The sequence below is a fragment of the Cibotium barometz genome, chromosome 12 (assembly GCF_041138505.1).
Source record: "Cibotium barometz isolate CiBa-2024 chromosome 12, ASM4113850v1, whole genome shotgun sequence".
Lineage (NCBI taxonomy): Eukaryota > Viridiplantae > Streptophyta > Polypodiopsida > Cyatheales > Cibotiaceae > Cibotium > Cibotium barometz.
In genome coordinates, this window is record NC_141057.1 from 3431118 (window position 1) to 3449339 (window position 18222).

Genomic DNA, 18222 nt, shown 5'->3' on the forward strand with positions numbered 1-18222 from the left:
AAGGTGCCTACAATCCAGATAGCTGGCTGTTTATGATATGCAGGTCCAGCCCATGAAAGTATAAGTATCAATCTCTTAACTTAGCACTACCAGAGAGAAGCTAAACCATCAGCCAGTTTAGCCAAGCCACAATACCAGAACAATTCTACAAACTCCAGACATCTGTTATGATGATATACAATCTCCTGAGCAATTGAGCTAGACCAATGACTGGCCAAGATTAATAAGAAGACTAGCAACCAGGTCAAGTAATGAACCATCTATCAATGTCAAGGTTAACAGACATAGCCCAGCAACCAGGACATATTTCATAGAAACTGACCAAAATCCTAACCATTAATATCAAAGTGGCATTAGCAAGCAGTACAAACAAAAGCAACCCAATACTCAGGTTCTCAAAACTAGTACCCAGTTTATTAATGTCCCAAAACCATAATCTACTCATCCATGAACCCAATCATGCAGGCAGAAATGGATTCAGAAGTTTACAACGAGTGCCAGTTCCCAACCATATAAAGTACAGAAAGCAATAATACCAAGTCAGAGAAATAATGACCCAAGGCACTTCTTTACTTCAACCAAAAACCATCCTAGCCATAAACCCATCAAAATTATGCAATTTTACAGTGAGAGTCTAGAGGGTAGCACAACAGCAGAAAAATATTGTGCCATCAAGGTAAAGGACAACTAATGTGTGTGAGTGTGTCGTTTGTGCATGACTACAACTTGCTTAATCCCACACAAAATGTATATGGTTCTGCATATCTTTCTTTACTCGTGGTGGGCAAGGGGAGCCAACCAAGAAGATGTGTGGCAGCATACATCTTTGAATAGAGGACTCTTTACAAAAATGGACCTACACGTCCATAAGCCACAATCGACCCCGTGTGTGCAAGGCCTGGAGGTTCTCTAATCCGGCCTGACATTGAGAAAACACAGTATTCAGCAGAATCTCTGGATGGTACAACTCCGCAAAAGAGGGAGAGATCACACACGCTCCTGCCACCACTTCCAAGGAAGTTTTGAAGCAGTCCTGACAGGCTAATAAGTCCCGCTCTAGCTGGACTAGCTTGTAGAGAAGCTTGCTGGACGGTGTGCGCTCTATCTTAGCTGGGTGATTGTATTTTTTTGGGTCACTACATAAGAATGTACTCCTTGTTACTTCTGCAACTGCAAAATGTGTGAATGACGCAAGATGTGAGCTAGGAGAAGTCACTTTCAGTCGATTATCACCACTCCCGGAGACGAAAATACTCGAACTGCTCTGAACTTTAATTCTCAAGAAAATATCTACTTTTGCCTGCTTTGGAATTTGACGAAGTTGCTTTGTTTCAGGCTTACCACACAAACGGGCAAGATTTTCTAGAGACATCTTCATCTTGTACGGGAGCTTCAGCCTAGTGATGGGCTGTAAAACTGAATAGCCTGGTAAAAAGCTTTCCACAAAGAGTCCAAAGTTGGACCTCATCGCTCTCTCTGCCACCAATAATAAGGAGCCGTTCACATTATCAACTCTACGATTCACTTCATCAAGTTTTTGATCCACATTATCAACTCTATGATTCACTTCATCAAGTTTTTGATCCACTGTTTTCATCTTGTGGTCAATCCTGTCCATCATCAAGATGAGCAACTCCTTCACGGACTTGTTCTTCCCTCTGTTAGTGACCACATGCCGCCATTCTTCCTCCACTTCCCATTCATCCTTGTTTTCCTCCTCTTCGTCATTCATTTGCTTGTCCTGTACTTTTTCCTCTTTTCCTACTGCAAAGTTCACAAATGATCTGGAAAACTCGTTATCAATATTCACAGAAGAGCCCTCTGAATAAAGACATTTCTCCACAAGAACGCTATACTTCGATGACATCTCGTCGACATGCACCAGATCTTTGAAGACAAAATCTTTGCATTCCTCCTCCCTCAGATTCGGGAACCAAATCTGAGGGGCCTGTGACTGTGTTAAGGCTTCTGTCATAAACTCCGGATAACACAATCCATAGGCTGCAATGTTGAAACACAAAAGCTTCTCTCTCTGCACCATGTCAATGAAGTGCTCAGTTTCCATCTCGAGAACCTTCACCTTTCTCAAAAGATAAGCTTCCTTTCTTAGATCTCTGAAAAAGACCTTGTGCACTTTCCCTTTTTGTGCTGTTTTTTGAACCCTTGCAGCCGCCTCCAGCAAGTTCTCATCTTCCATTGTCAAATCGCCTTGGTCTGCAACCGTAGCATCCACAAGTGTGAAGCCATGGCTAGATTCCCCTTGCACAAGGTCTGCAGCAGTAGCATCCACAAGCATAGGGTCATGGTGGCTAGATTCCCCTTGAACAAGATCTGCAGCAGTAGCATCCATAAGCACAAGGCCATGGCTTGGTTCTTTCCTGACTGACCCCTCCGACCCTAGAGCATCTCGGAGATAGTCGTAGCCCTCCAATGCTTTGTCAACAAAAATATGCTTGTGAAAGCTGAAATTTGCCCCAGGGGCATCCCGCATATCTGGCCACCACAAATTATCTGTACTTTGTGGAAGGGGGAGGGGGAATGCCTCTGGATCATCAGAAATGAAGCATAGAAGCTTCTCACTCCTAATCCACTCGATGAAGGTAGCCTTGACCATTTCACCGTCTTGATACGATCTCTTGTCAGATCCCCTATGAGCAAGTCAGAGCAGTTTTCAGTACCTTATGCGTAAGTATGAAATTCAAGCTCGGTTGGACAAAAAAAGCGCTTCAAAAATAAGGATTTTTTATGACGTCATGATCAGCAGACCAGCCCTCAACAGAATCATAAAAGAACAACAGAAGCCTCACATTTGGGGGATTGCAATCATCTGAAACTAAGTGTTAAAGCATCAACATTAACGGAGATTTGACATGCAATACCTCGCTCTTCGCGCGTGTTCCTCGCAGCCAGCCAGCGCTCCATGCTTGGCCACTCGTAGTACCGAACATTTCAGCCAGCTCTGTTTTCTCACGCTCTACAGCAGTTTTCAGCAGTATCGCAATTCTTTGCCTGTGTAATCTCTTTACATTAAGCATACACAATTAGGGAGGCCCATTGGTCTCCCGCCTAGTCTCTGTGTCCACTCCTGTCTCTCTTTCTTTGAAATTGAGCATAGCTTGGGCATAAACACAGTTGAGCACTTGTCTTTCTTTCACAGTTTCGCACAGAAGTGGACACTTGGAAGTTAGCAAGCGAAGAAGTGTAGAAGCACCTGAAGCAAGGCAGGTCTGAGCTACTTTCAAGCCTTCAAGGGGCTACATGCAAATCTATCTTTCAATCTCCTACTCAAACAAGGCGCCACTATAGTCGGCACTCCAGATCAAATACAATGACTAAACCGTAGACTATGAGCTTCCCGAGGAGAGCTCAGCTCTGACACATGGGGTCCACAATGAGGCCTTCAAGAGGCAACATACAAATCTATCCTTGACTGTCCTATTCAAACCAACGGCACGCATCTCAACAAAAATCCAACGAATGCCAATTGCCACTATAGTGTCACGTGCACACGGGCTCGGTGTGCCACATGGACATTTACGTCGTCAGGTCAGTGTCTAGAGCCTAGGGGATCATGTTCCGACACTTTTGTGAGCCTCTTGAAGGACGTGCATGCTCGGACGTATCCATTAGATTAGGGTTCGGTCAGTCATAACCCTCTAGCACAAATGTTAGTACATGGTGTTTGACAGGTGTTGTTACACCGTGGTGGGCATCTGTCAGCACAATCATATAGATTAGCTTAGGATCAAGTCATAGGTCCAATCCCCATGTCAATCTGATACCTAAGCAGTGAATAGCAGGGAAGATAAGTTCAGGTGCATTTAAAAGTGCACATCATTTGAATTGCCAGATAAATTGGAAGGTTGAAAGTGGGCCTACCTCGAGATTGCCTAAAAAGCATATATAAAGGGCAAGGGGGCTTCATTTTCAGCATAAGCAGATCAAGCAACCTTGGAGCAAAATTTGCGAATCTTCATCCATCTCCACTGCTGCAAATTGGCGCCAGTTCCAGCCCTAAAACAGCAGCGTTTTCAGCAAGAAGGACCTCAGCGATTTCAGCCCAGCACACCTGCGTTTCTTCAGCCTGCAGCCCATCTCTTGTTCTGCGTTTTCAGCAAGGAATGCAGCAGCGTTTACAGTAAGGACAGCCATCTCTTGCCTCTGCGTTTTGTGTTGCTGCAGCCCCCTCATCCTTCTCTCTTTCTTGCGCAAACATCAGGCCATTCCATAGCCTAAGCTTTGCGTTAGTTGGAGGTTTTTACAGCCTGCTCCTAATCAGCCCTAGAGTTAGTTGAACATCTTGCTTACCGCCATTGCTTTGTCTTGCACATCTTGCTAGGGATCCATTCCCCATCTTCCCAAGCATCCATCGCAAGCATAGGCGCATTAGGTTCGCAAACCAGCCCAACTTCCTCTTCATTTCAGCCCATATCTGCTATCCCATTCTGCTCCATCCTCAGCCCATTCTCTTTGCCCATTCAGCCTCTTCTCTTGGCGCATTCGGCATCGACATTCGGCTACATCTTGGCGCATCATTGTCACTGTTTTCAGTCGCTGTTTTCAGCAGAGAAAACAGTCCATTTTCAGCCATCGTATACCTCACATCGGCGCTCCGAAACAGCCCCCGACATCCCTACATTGGAGGCCCATCATCGCCACATCGAGGGACCGTTTTGGCCATCATAAATCAGCCCCGAAGCACTCAGTATCTTGGGTATCAGGGAGTCAAGGATTTAGATTTGCAAGCGTCAGTCTTGTACCATCATTTGTGCAATAAAAGCAAATACCACATCGGTAACGGTGTGGGGGGCCCTTGAGAGGGTTAGTTGGGACCCCATCGGGTGTCGTCTCTCTCCTACTCTCTCTATCTATTTGTGTTTTGTTGTGCACAGTAGTGCTAAGGATTTGTAAAAGTGTGATGCTAGATCTGAACCGTTCACATTACTTCCGCTGCATCTTACATTGGTATCAGAGCATTGATTGCTTCTACACTGCAGTACTAATCCAAAGCAACAAATTTTTTTTCTTGTGTTGAGTTTGTGTTTCAGCGTAGACTTCCCCAGGAGCGCTCCTTCCACTCAAGGAGAAAGCACGTCTGCCATTGCGGTAGCGCAGTGCGTCTTGAGCGCAGGAGAAAGCAGGCATTGTTAACGCAAGGTTTTCAGTAGCAGTGCGCCTACGAGGGAGTAGATAGCGTGGTCTTGGAGTGAAGGCTGATTCACCTCTTCACTCATCTTGCATGGTGGTTACCCGTAGCGTATGAGTACATCCGATCCAGACTCCGAGATTCCTGAACCCAGTAGTGGCTGATCCAGTCATACCTACTCCCATGGCTGATCCAGTGACACCTCCTCCTATGGATGCTATGTTCTGAATGATGATGGAAATGATGATGCGTCAGGATGAGGCTCGCCGCGAAGAGCGTCGGGAGGCAGCTGAACGGGCAGAGCGAAGGTTGGCGATGGAAAAGGAGGCGGCGGCAGTAGCGGCTGAAAGGGAGGCGAAGCCTTTGGAGTTTGAGGCGAAGCGCGTGGAGGCCGAGTTGGCAGCCCGTGCTAATGAGTCTCTTGCCCTGCGCAATATGATAGCTATCCTTGCCGATCGCCCCAGCACATCCTTAGAGCCCGACTACGAGCAGTTGGCAGCTACCATTGCAGCGGCTACGGCCAAAAGCAGGCAGGTTCTTCTCTTCTTCCAGAGAAGATCACATTCAGTAAGTATGACGGTAAGATGGATGCTTTAGTTATTCATTCTTGGTTCCATCAGTTTACTTCGTACTTTGCAATTAACCAGAAGACTGATACTCAGAAGGTTCTTCTAGCCATGATGCATCTCACAGGAGAGGCTATCACTTGGAAAGAAGAGTGGGTGGATAAGAAGTTGGCTTCCCATATGGCTTCGGTCGGTTGGGACCGAGGATAAGCCTCTCACTTATGTGTGGGCTGATTTCCGAGATGCCTTGACAGCCCGCTTCTTGCCCCCACGATATCTGAAAGGTCTTAAAGATGATTACAGGGCGTTGTCCCAGAACGGTAGACCAGTCATGGCTTATGCTAATCGCGTTTCCCAGCTTGGGGGACAATTGCGTAAGTCGGATGAAGACAAGTTGGAGGCATTTTTGTTCGGCTTGGATGTCCTAATCAAGTATGATGTGGAGGCCGACGATCCAAAGACTTTCGACGAGGCGGTTCGCTTGGCCCAACTTCAGGAGCTCAAGCACAACAAAGGTAAGCCCAAGTTGGTAAGTTCTTCTCCTTCTTCTGTCGATTCATCACGATCAGGTAATGGGGCTGGCAATGCTAACAAGCAAAGTCCTAAGTCCACCCCATCACAATCAAATTCTTCACAGTCTAATTCATCACAGTCCACTTCTAGTGCCAATGCTAAAGATAGGGGTAAGGGTAAGGAAAAGGCTGATAAGCCTACACTCACACCTGATGAAAAGGTAGCAAAGGGGATTATAGGGGGTACTTTAAGTAAAGATGAAAGGACTTTGTATGCCAAAGAGGGTAGATGCTTTAAGTGCCATACGAGAGGTCATAGGAAGAATGATTGCCCTAAGCAAGACACCAAGCCTGACTCTTCTTCCGCTCCATCTTCAAGCGCAGCTCCTCAGGTTAACGCCGTTGAGACAGTTGAGCTTGAAGATAAGCAGGAGGGGAAATTTGACGAAGAGGAATTGCTAAAGTGTTATGGGCACATCAATGGTCAAAGGGTAGTAGTTTTGTTTGATCCAGGGAGTACACAGGACGTGGTCAGTAGCGCTCTTGTGAAGCGTGCCCGTCTTCAGGTCACTCCTATTACACCTTTACCGGTGTAGGGGTTCTCTGAAGGCATGGATGCTTCTATTTCTGAAGAGTGTGAAAATGTCAAGTTGGTCGTTCAGCAGGCACAGTTCACTCGTTCTTTTGTCGTGTCTAAGCTTTCCGCATGTGATGTTATTCTTGGCATTAAGTGGTTCCGCAGGTACAAGCCTCATATGGGTTGGGACGATAACACACTTCTTGTCAGCCATGATGTACCGCAGCCAGTACTTATTCGTGGGGAGGTTGGTATTCCTTCTGTTCCTCTCATATCTCATGTACAGGCTAAGCGCGAGCTCCGTCGTGGAGCACAGGCGGCGGTGATTTACATCAATCCTACGTCACGAAATGGGGGCATTCCAGAAAGGTATGGTGATTTGTTTGCTAAGTATAATGACTTGTTTCTCCAGGATGATCTACCTCCATCACTTCCGCCCGAGCGACCAGAGGACCATGTGATCGATCTAGTAGATGGTGCTCAGCCGGTAAGTAAGTTTCCTTACAGGTTGAATAAAGCAAATGAAGAGGAGCTAGAGCGTCAATTAGGTGAGTTGATTGACCGGGGGTTTATACGTCCCAGTGTAAGTCCTTTTGCTGCTCCTATTCTTTTCGTTCGAAAAAAGGATGGTACCTCACGTTTATGTGTGGATTACAGGGCCCTCAACAAGATGACGGTCAAGAATCGTTTTCCGATGCCCCGCATTGACTACATTTTGGAGCGTCTCAATGGAGCAAAGGTATTTTCAAAGATCGACTTGAAGAGTGGCTACCATCAGGTAAGGATCGCTAAGCGCGATATTTACAAGACAGCCTTTCAGACAGAGCGCGGTCATTATGAGTTCATCGTTATGCCGTTTGGTCTGACTGGCGCACCACGTACGTTTAATCGCATGATGATGCGTATCTTCATCGACTTGGTCGGTAAGTGTGTTTTTATTTTTCTTGATGACATTCTCATATTCTCAGCCACATGGGAACAACATGAGCGTGATGTTGAGAAGGTTTTAGCCTTGTTGGCTGCTAACCGTCTCTACATTGCCGCTAAGAAGTCAGAATTTTTTCTGACTACAGTTTCGTATTTGGGCTATATCATCTCGGAGGATGGCATTCGCCTTGATCCCGGGAAGGTTAGAGAAGTTAGGGAATGGGAACCTCCTGAAACTGCATATGACATTCGTTCATTTTTGGGTTTGTGTCAGGCATATAGTTCGCATATCAAGAATTTTGCACACATTGTTGCACCTTTGTCTGATTTGTTAAAGGGTGTTAAGACTCGCCGTCAGCGCGTGGTTTTAACCGAGGCGGCTACGGGGGCTTTTGAAGCGCTCAAAGTTGCAGTCACAGAGGCTCCATGCCTCGTCCTTGCTTCTTGGGATGAGCCTTTTGAAGTTTGGACCGACGCTAGTAATATTGCTATTGGGGCAGTGTTACAGTAGCATTCACATCCGGTTGCATTTCTTTCTCGTAAGCTAAACAGTGCCGAGAAGAATTACTCTGTCTATGATAAGGAACTTCTCTCTGTCATTCATGCATTGAAGCATTGGAAGCATTTTGTTTATGGGCGTGAGTGGTTTGCACGGATCACCAGGCTCTTAGGTGGCTTCAGTCTATGCCGAGTGCTAATTGGAGTGATAGACAGGCACGGTGGTCTCAGTATTTTGAGCAGTTTGGTGGTATGATTGAGTATATTCCAGGTAAAGCTAACCCTGTTTGCAGATGCATTGAGTAGAAAAGGTCAGATTCTCTCTCTTGAGCGTCATTCTTTTCTTTCTATTGAGGGTGTTGCTTTTAATGATATGAAGGACCGGTATGTGGGTACAGAGTTTGAGAAGCACTGGGTGGATTCTTTGGATCCCCAAGGGCCATCAAACTATGCCATCCGTGATGGTTGGCTGTTTTTTAGGAATCGACTTTGTGTCTTACAGTCTTTTAGAGCACCCATTTTGCATGACGCACATGATGCATTGACTGGGGGACATAGGGGTATGAATGCCACACTAGAAAAGGTTGAACGATATTTTTTTTGGCCTAAGTTAAGGAAGGATGTGTTTAATTATGTCTCGCAGTGTTCCATCTGTCAAAAGGTCAAGGTACCTCATGGTAAGCAGCAAGGTTTGTTGATGCCTTTACCCATTCCCGAGGGACCTTTTGAAGACATTTCTATGGATTTTGTGACTAATTTACCTCCACCAGGTGCACGGAATACGCAGTGTTTGACTATTGTTGATCGCTTTAGCAAGTTCTGCATGCTTATTCCTTGCAAGGCCAATGTTACTGCACAGGATGTTGCACGATTGTTCATCAGGCATTGGTATCCAGTTTGTGGTCTTCCCAGGTCCATAGTGTCCGATAGGGATACTAAGTTTACATCACATTTTTGGAGGGCTCTATTTGAAAATTTTGGCACTAAGTTAAATTTTTCATCTGCATTTCATCCTCAGTCAAATGGTCAAACAGAGATTTACAATCAGTTGGCATTTGATGTTCTCAAGGCTTATGTGCATGATCATCAGTCTAAGTGGGAACAGTATTTGCCGTTAGTCCAGGCCATTCTGAATGATACATTTTCTAGTGCTGTCGGTCGCACGCCTTATGAGGCAGCGTTTGGTCGTCCTTTTCAGTCGTTATTGACTAGGTCGGTTTCGCAGGTTCCTGATGCTAATCATGTTAGTGAGTCTTATGCAGAGATTTCTGAGAGTGTTAAGCTTCGGCTTAGCAAGGCTCAGGAGTCATATTCTCGCCAGGTTAACAAGCATCGACAGGATGTCTCATTCAAGGAAGGTGACTGGGTGTTTTTGAGGATCATGAAGCAACGTCTGAAGCAAGTTGGTAAGAAGTGTCCTAAGTTGTCTTTTCGTATGTACGGTCCATTTCCCGTCATCGGCAAGGTAAATGACGTTTCTTTCCGCCTACAGTTACCTCCTTCGTGGACAATGCATAATGTGTTCCATGTTTCTTGGCTTAAATTGTTTCAGGGTGAACCTCCAAGGAGCGTACCGGACGAGGAGCAACCTGAGATCGTGGATGAAGCCGAAGTTTTGGAGCCGGAGCAGATTCTCTTGCATCGTTTCAAGCACGGGTCGAAGAAAAAGAAGCGACAGTACTTCCTCAAATTTAAGGATCGGGGTACACATGAAGCTGCGTGGGTGGATGAGGAGTTTTTCTCAGATTATCCACTCCTTCTAGCGTCATATCGGGAGGCCGTCCAACTCGGCACCGGTGCCTCAACTTAAGCAGGAGGGGATGTCACGTGCACACGGGCTCGGTGTGCCACGTGGACATTTTACGTCGTCCACCATCCAGAGCCAAGTCAGTGTCTAGAGCCTAGGGGATCATGTTCCGACACTTTTGTGAGCCTCTTGAAGGACGTGCATGCTCGGACGTATCCATTAGATTAGGGTTCGGTCAGTCATAACCCTCTAGCACAAATGTTAGTACATGGTGTTTGACAGGTGTTGTTACACCGTGGTGGGCATCTGTCAGCACAATCATATAGATTAGCTTAGGATCAAGTCATAGGTCCGATCCCCATGTCAATCTGATACCTAAGCAGTGAATAGCAGGGAGATAAGTTCAGGTGCATTTAAAAGTGCACATCATTTGAATTGCCAGATAAATTGGAAGGTTGAAAGTGGGCCTACCTCGAGATTGCCTAAAAAGCATATATAAAGGGCAAGGGGGCTTCATTTTCAGCATAAGCAGATCAAGCAACCTTGGAGCAAAATTTGCGAATCTTCATCCATCTCCACTGCTGCAAATTGGCGCCAGTTCCAGCCCTAAAACAGCAGCGTTTTCAGCAAGAAGGACCTCAGCGATTTCAGCCCAGCACACCTGCGTTTCTTCAGCCTGCAGCCCATCTCTTGTTCTGCATTTTCAGCAAGGAATGCAGCAGCGTTTACAGCAAGAACAGCCATCTCTTGCCTCTGCGTTTTGTGTTGCTGCAGCCCCCTCATCCTTCTCTCTTTCTTGCGCAAACATCAGGCCATTCCATAGCCTAAGCTTTGCGTTAGTTGGAGGTTTTTGCAGCCTGCTCCTAATCAGCCCTAGAGTTAGTTGAACATCTTGCTTACCGCCATTGCTTTGTCTTGCACATCTTGCTAGGGATCCATTCCCCATCTTCCCAAGCATCCATCGCAAGCATAGGCGCATTAGGTTCGCAAACCAGCCCAACTTCCTCTTCATTTCAGCCCATATCTGCTATCCCATTCTGCTCCATCCTCAGCCCATTCTCTTTGCCCATTCAGCCTCTTCTCTTGGCGCATTCGGCATCGACATTTGGCTACATCTTGGCGCATCATTGTCACTGTTTTCAGTCGCTGTTTTCAGCAGAGAAAACAGTCCATTTTCAGCCATCGTATACCTCACATCGGCGCTCCGAAACAGCCCCCGACATCCCTACATTGGAGGCCTATCATCGCCACATCGAGGGACCGTTTTGGCCATCATAAATCAGCCCCGAAGCACTCAGTATCTTGGGTATCAGGGAGTCAAGGATTTAGATTTGCAAGCGTCAGTCTTGTACCATCATTTGTGCAATAAAAGCAAATACCACATCGGTAACGGTGTGGGGGCCCTTGAGAGGGTTAGTTGGGACCCCATCGGGTGTCGTCTCTCTCCTACTCTCTCTATCTATTTGTGTTTTGTTGTGCACAGTAGTGCTAAGGATTTGTAAAAGTGTGATGCTAGATCTGAACCGTTCACATTACTTCCGCTGCATCTTACATATAGTCGGCACTCGGGACTAAATACAGTGAAGAAACAACTCCTACCAAGGCTCTCCTGGAAAAAGTCCACGGACTATGAGCTTCCCAAGGCGAGCTCGGCTCTGACACGGTCCACAATACGCCATAGAGAGGCTGAGTGATGACAGACCCCATCTTGGCCCAAGCATAGCATCCATCCCTCCTGACCTCACAAGAAGTTATGTATCAAGACTTGGACATGGCCAATACAAAAACGAGAGAAAGCCAAGCGTAGGGTGATGTACCATATAGTCACGGGCAAAACCTGGTCAGCCACCACAACCTTGCCAACTAAACAGAGACGAGTCGTATTCTAGAACAGAAGCTTCTTCTTATGCTTAGGAGAAGACACGCCAATTGTTGGCCTGGAGTGATATCTAGTCCCACATAGTAGCTAGCGAATCGGAGAGCCGTTAGGAAAGAGGAGCAAGGAACAGTGAGCGAGGGACAGGTCCAAAAACCACAAGATATGTGCCAATTTATCCCAGCCCCGATGCTGAGAAAAGACCTCTATACTGCCTATTGAAAATGGGCGAGATTCTCAAAGGAACGCCGCAAGTACAAAGCAGTGTCTTCACCAAACACTCCATCTAGTAGTTCCTCTCCCCTGACGGGAGGAGAAAGGCCTTCTAGTCGGGTACCCGTGCGCCACCAAAAAGCAATGCACAGAAACGGGGCCAATGGGCAGCCTTGGCGGATGGATGTTGTCAATGCAAAGCCATCTCCCCCACTACCGCCCATCAACACATGGTTTGGAGCAGAGGAATATACAGCCAAAACGCACCTGATCCCCTACAGAGGAAATCCCATGTGCTACATTCTGCCCTCCAAGATGCCCCAGTCCACCCTAACATAGGCCTTCTCAAAGTCGAGAAGCAGTCATCCCCTTGCAGTCTAGTGCGAGCTGAGGCCCCCTAAAAAGAGCAGATATTATCAATGATACTGCGATCCTTGATAAAAGCCTGTGTGAGTAACGTGGATCAGCACATCTAAGAACAGCAGAACTCGCAAGCTGGATTTTAGTTGCATAAGAATTAATACTTCTTACCAAGACCTTAATCTCAAGAGGACCTCTGTTGCATACTTCATCTACTCCCTCTCCCTTATCTTGCATCTCCCTTACGACATGGTATTCCTGCATTTCAGCAGCCTCAAATTTTCCGTATCTGTTTTCCTTTCCATTTCCGTCTGTTCCTTGTTTCTCATAACTATGACTTGAACATTCAAACACCCTTGAGATCCCTATAAATATGACCTATGCACTGTTCTTTTAAAGGAGCAGGCCCAAAACACTCACAAAGGATATGTCCAACCTCAGCAAATCAAAGAGGGCCGTGCATTTTCTCCCAGCCATATACAACGCTTCAATGCTGTTAATCCTCGCATCTTCAAGCCCACAAAAATATGGAATATTGACCAAATTCCACAGCTCATTCATCCACGTAGAGTGAACTGCCTTAGCTGAGAGAGATGACTACCTAGCTCCACCTCTACATCCTCGAGCCTCAAAGAGCAGGCCTGAGAAGATCGTCAACACCTCTACTGTTTCATCCTGGTGTACTGCCAAGTGTTTGACAGTCTGCCACACAACAGACTGCTTCCGTGACATTTTTGACATGATATGGGGCATCACTGGGCTATATAACCTGATAAGGATCCCAGAAAGAGATTCACATAAGAAACCTAGTACTATCAGAATTTAACGAGAATATGCCTCCTATCTCTGGGTGTCACCTGCCTTCCAATCCTGAACACTCTCTATTGGATCGCTCGTAAGATGAGCTCTGTGCAGATTGTGAGCCCTGGTCTACGATACCTAATAAACATGTTTGGAGACCGAGACTCATGGTTATTCATAACTCTCAGACCATAAACCTATGAGAGGCAGTTTAAAGATTTGTGGGCCACTTGCAAGGCCAACATCTAGTTCTGGATAGTGTCTAACGGGAGAGTAGCGCAGGCCATAGACACATGCATGGGTGGGCACAGACTAACTGAGGAGAAATATAAAACGAACCACCTTACCAACATTACAATCTCAGGCAGCAGCAGGTGCTCCAGGCTCATGGATGTCTCGTATGATACGATATGGTTTGAACGATACAATACAGTACGGGAAAAATACGGTACGACAAGAAATTTGTGCTCTGGTACTACCATTTGGAAAAAATAATTACAAGCTTAGGTATCTTCAATTTCAAGTTGTCACAAACCAAAATCAAGTCAAAAACATACAATGCAAGGCATATATTACAGTATGTTTACATTGTAAGTTTGTATGATGTCAAGTCAGTATATTTGACAAGCTCTCCCACTGCCTGTTGGCTGGATTCCTCTTCGTCTTCCTGACTCAACAACCCTAGCGCTTTCTTTCGCTCATGCTCCTTGCGGATCAGTGAAGATCGGAATTGCTCATAAGTTGCCCCTGGAACATCTACGTGAAGAGAACTGTCTAGTGCAAACCTAGAACCTGGAGCTGCACAATATTCTGGCCACCAGATGACCTCCTCCCCCTCTGGGAAGGGGTATTCTGCTACATTCTTGTCGAGCTTGAAATTGAAGCATAGGAGCTTGTTTTCCTCGATCCATCTGCCAAAGGCCTGCTTCTCCATCTCACCCTTCTCCCACACGCGGAGGTCGGTGAATACCACCATCTCCTTAGCATCTCGCTTCTTCTTATTCCTCTTCGTCTTCGGCGGCATCTTCGGCTGACTACAGATTCTCAGACGCAAAAGCCCTTCGAAGTTCGCCGCTGGTTACCCTAGATCCTGTCGCGTTCTGCCCGATGCGTTTCTGCACGCATGTAGCAAAACCCCCCAGGGTTCGACAAAAACCATTTTAACTTACTGTTTTTGCCGGTAATATACATTAAAATTAATAAATTTTAGCCCTTAAATGTAAGGGCATAGTAGCCGGTTTTTCTAAAATCTAGCCGGTAAAATTACATGTAAATGCCGTTTTTGTCGAGCACTGACCCCCCCCCCCCCCCCCCCCTAAAAAAAACGTGAGAGCGTGTAACATTAGGTGAATAGGGGTAAAGCTAATGGTGAGCAAATCATTGATCAGAGTAGCCAGGATGCAAGTGGATTTTATTATTTTATCCATGTCGCGTTTACGGATTTTGATATGCGCCAAGAACGTGCGGTTCGATTATTAGTTGTGGGCTTTGGCCGATTTTATTTAGACTATGGTCATGCCAATCAATTATTTTTAAAGACATTAGCAATTTAATTATTATGCCAAGTCTATGGTTGTTGTAAATATTGAAGACTTGGAGAATAAGTTACAAATGAGAGATGGAAATTAACTCTAGCCCAACTCCTCTATTTTTGAGCACAAAAGATGGGAAATCAATGAATACATACATGAGGGAGGAGGTGCTCACTCGTGCATGGGGGAAATTGCACCCAATCTTGTGTTGTGCGCATACTTTTCTTTCTTGTTGACTCTATTTTCTCAAAGATTCCATCATCTTGTTAAATTGATGTGTTTAGTCTATGTTGTGGGCTTGTATTAGTGGTATCAGAGCCAGGTTTTGATTGGAGGAGCGGTCAACATCAAAGAAGGTCTCCATCACTCATGGCCATGGCTTCTCACACAAGCATGGGCATCAAGTTTGGGTAAAGAGGAGGGCTGCAACCTATTACTTGCTGGATAAAAGAAAGCTCTCAAACTAGGCTTTCCACTCATCAAATTGCGAATTTGAGGGTACCAGCATGAAGAAGACAGAAGGAGTGCCGTGTTTTCATCTTTCTCTCCTATGCCTCAAACGGCATGTCGTTTCGATGATCGGACACCACAGATGCGCTGCCCATACTCGAAAACCCCTTCCGACATATAAAGTTTATCCCGATCCACTAAGAGCCGAGTCCCACTATACATTAGTGGGACTCTATTCACCCACTAATATGTTGAAATTAGTAGCTTTAAGGAGACAAGCTCCTTAAAACTAGTAAAGCGACTAATTCTTGATTTTTCCTTAATATTAAGAGTTCTAACCAATCAAAATTTCATGCTTTTGGGTTTCCCCTTTTGTAGCTAGAAGTGCACGTTCATTTTCTCCTTTTATTAGTAAAAGGTACTAATTTGAATTACTTGCCAATGGTATGTAGGACCACATTTTAAGCAGCAAATATCCTAATTCTCCTAATTCTACTAAACTCAAGGGAGACTCGGCTCTAAATTTTGAGGCTCTCTCTAATGGACGGTTGCTATCTCTTCCCCCTTCTACGCTAGTTTCCCACACTACTACTTCTATCATGTAAGGGGCTGTTCGTGGCGAAGTCTACAATACCTTCTTTGAGTATTGCATGAGCCACTCTACTTCTCCGTTTCAGTCCCAGGGATAGTCAACCTTACCCAATTTTGGCATGTCGGATCCAAATCCGCCCTCAAATTTTAAAAATTTTGAAGTTAATTTAAGGTACGCTCAGCCCGTAATTATCTTTTATTAATATGGAAGAAGAAGGGGGTCCTGGCAATTTCGGCAGTGATTCTCCGCTACCCGATCCACCACTCCAACAACATTTGAATGAAGCAACACAAGCTCTTCAAGATCGAGAAGCTCGTCTACATGCAACTCAAGCCGAAGATGACTGAATAGCTCGCATTTTGTGAGGTGTGTTTGATGCACAACAAACTCGTAAAGAGTCAAAGATAAGTAGAAAATCTTTCCAATTTACAAAGTTTGATGGAAAGAAAGATGGCTCAATTGTTCTTGCATGGTTAAGTCACTTTGATGACTATTTTGCCAATGAATCTTTCTCCAAGCGTGAGAAAATTAAGTGTGTCACGAATTACCTTCATACTAGTTCCAACCGTCCTTTGACTTGGAATTCTTTTCAAGACAAGGTTAAACCCCCATAATTTCACCATCAAGCTAGGCATGCTCGGGCAACATTTAAATGGCAAGAAGGAAATAACGTAGCCGCCTACACCGAGTGTTTTTGGCAATGTTTGCTTCTACTTTGAATGCTTGAATATGTTCCTGAAAATATGCTCCAAGGGAAGTATGAAGATTTTCTTGAATCAAGTATAAAGGCTAAACTAAATACTTTGCATCCTAATTCTCTTGATGAAGTTGTCTCTTATGCACATGATGCTGAAAAAGAACACCAATCCATTGCCCAAACCATATCTTCTAAACCCAATTACCCTCAAGGGCGATCATCTTCTTTGGTAAGTAATGGACAAAATCTTCTTTCATAGCACGAGATTTATTGGACTTGCGATGACCAGGGTTAGGATTAGCCAAAAAACTAGTTGGGGTGCAACTACCCACACTCTTACTGCGCTCTAGAATTGATGCAGATGATGACCCCTGCTTGGGAGGGTTCCCATTGGCACCTTGTCAATTGTGTATATGCGAAAGTGAGCTGCCCCTGCTCACTTTATGATGCGTTTGACCTTTGTTAATGTGTAGCCTCACAAGAATGCCCTGAGCCCTCTTCATTGTAGGTCCATGTGCTTTCTGATGACCCTTGTCTTTTGAAGGAGATGTCCCACGTTAAAGAAGCCATCAAGCTCACACGCGTGGGCTGTCTCTCTATCTCTCTCTCTCTCCCCTATGCAGAGAAAGGGGGAGAGAGCGCTTTCTCTCTTCTCCCGTGCGTAGAGAAAGGGGCCACAGAAAGTGGGAGAGAGCTCTTCTCGCCTGTGCACAGAAAGGGGGAGAGAGCTCTTTATATCTTCTCGCCTGTGCACAGAAAGGGGGAGAGAGAAACACGCCCACAAAAGGACACTGACACTGTGTTTCTCTAGGGGGCCTGAGCAAGAAAGAGAGAGAGAGAGAGAGAGAGAGAGAGAGAGAGAGAGAGAGAGAGAGAGAGAGAGAGAGAGAAGCCCTTGCGCTACGGTAGAGAGCAGAGGCTACTTAAGTAAATGCTAAGAATAAAGTTCAACCCTTTCCTTCCCAAATCACTGGCAGAGTGGCAGTTTTCCTTTCCACAATACATTATTTTATTCATGCAATAAAATATTACTTTTAGTTAAACAAAAAAGTATAAGTGATCCTTAGTCCTTGCCCTTTGGGTAGGCCAAAAGGAGGGGGGGGACCCTTTCTCTCTCTCTCTCTCTCTCACACACACACACACTCCCTCTCTTTGCATTTGTACATATACATATATGCACCAATGTGTGTGAATTAGTGCTCGTCATCATCGTGAGCACTGAGCAATGAGAAGATGAGAGACAATGCAACTAGACACCTTGTGTGAGCATAGAGGAGGAGAGAGACACGCGGGAGAGAGAGAAGTTCACCTCTAGCTCATATATATATATATATATAGATACATACATACATACATACATACATACATACATACATACATACATACATATATATATATATATATATATATATATATATATATATATTGTATGAAACTTGTTTCTTTCGTTTCGTATGTTTTATGAAACCGTTTCCTACGTATGAACCCGCTTCATACGTGGCGTGTCTGAATCTCCTGGCAACACTGCTAGTGAGGTGGGTTTGGGACTCCTGCTAGTAGCAACTAGGGCCTCGTTTCATGTGCATGCATGCAACCTCCATGTGGGAAAAGTGCCTTTTTTGCTAATGGTGCATGCAACCCTATGTTGAAGTTGCAAGGTATCTGCCGCCGCGTGTGTCAATTCTGACATTGTAAGGTGGTAGGTAGTTGTCATTGCAAGAATGATAG

General features: G+C 45.4%; 2 protein-coding genes and 1 pseudogene across 2 annotated transcripts; 2 read left to right on the top strand and 1 right to left on the bottom strand.

The window, feature by feature from the left end:
- Window positions 1–552: 552 nt before the first annotated feature.
- LOC147632958 (uncharacterized) lies at window positions 553–14410 on the bottom strand. Its single transcript, XM_086805962.1, has 2 exons — window positions 13811–14410; window positions 553–2648 (listed from the first exon to the last, which is right to left on the bottom strand). Exons 1-2 carry the CDS (start codon window positions 14245–14247, stop codon window positions 857–859), a joined length of 2229 nt encoding a protein of 742 aa, XP_086662088.1. The 5' UTR covers window positions 14248–14410; the 3' UTR covers window positions 553–856.
- Window positions 5252–5716, top strand: LOC147632959 (uncharacterized; the record flags this gene model as incomplete). Its single annotated transcript, XM_086806807.1, has 1 exon — window positions 5252–5716. A coding segment is annotated over exon 1 (342 nt), but the record flags the coding sequence as incomplete, so codon positions are not given.
- On the top strand, window positions 5609–8366 carry LOC147632960 (uncharacterized; annotated as a pseudogene).
- Window positions 14411–18222: the final 3812 nt, after the last annotated feature.

Excerpts from the sequence above, each read along its gene's own strand:
- LOC147632958 (XM_086805962.1), bottom strand. The coding sequence starts at position 14,247 with ATGCCGCCGAAGACGAAGAGGAATAAGAAGAAGCGAGATGCTAAGGAG. Across the intron at positions 2,649-13,810 it reads ACATCATACAAACTTACAAT|GGGATCTGACAAGAGATCGT; the intron begins GTAAACATACTG and ends ACTTGCTCATAG.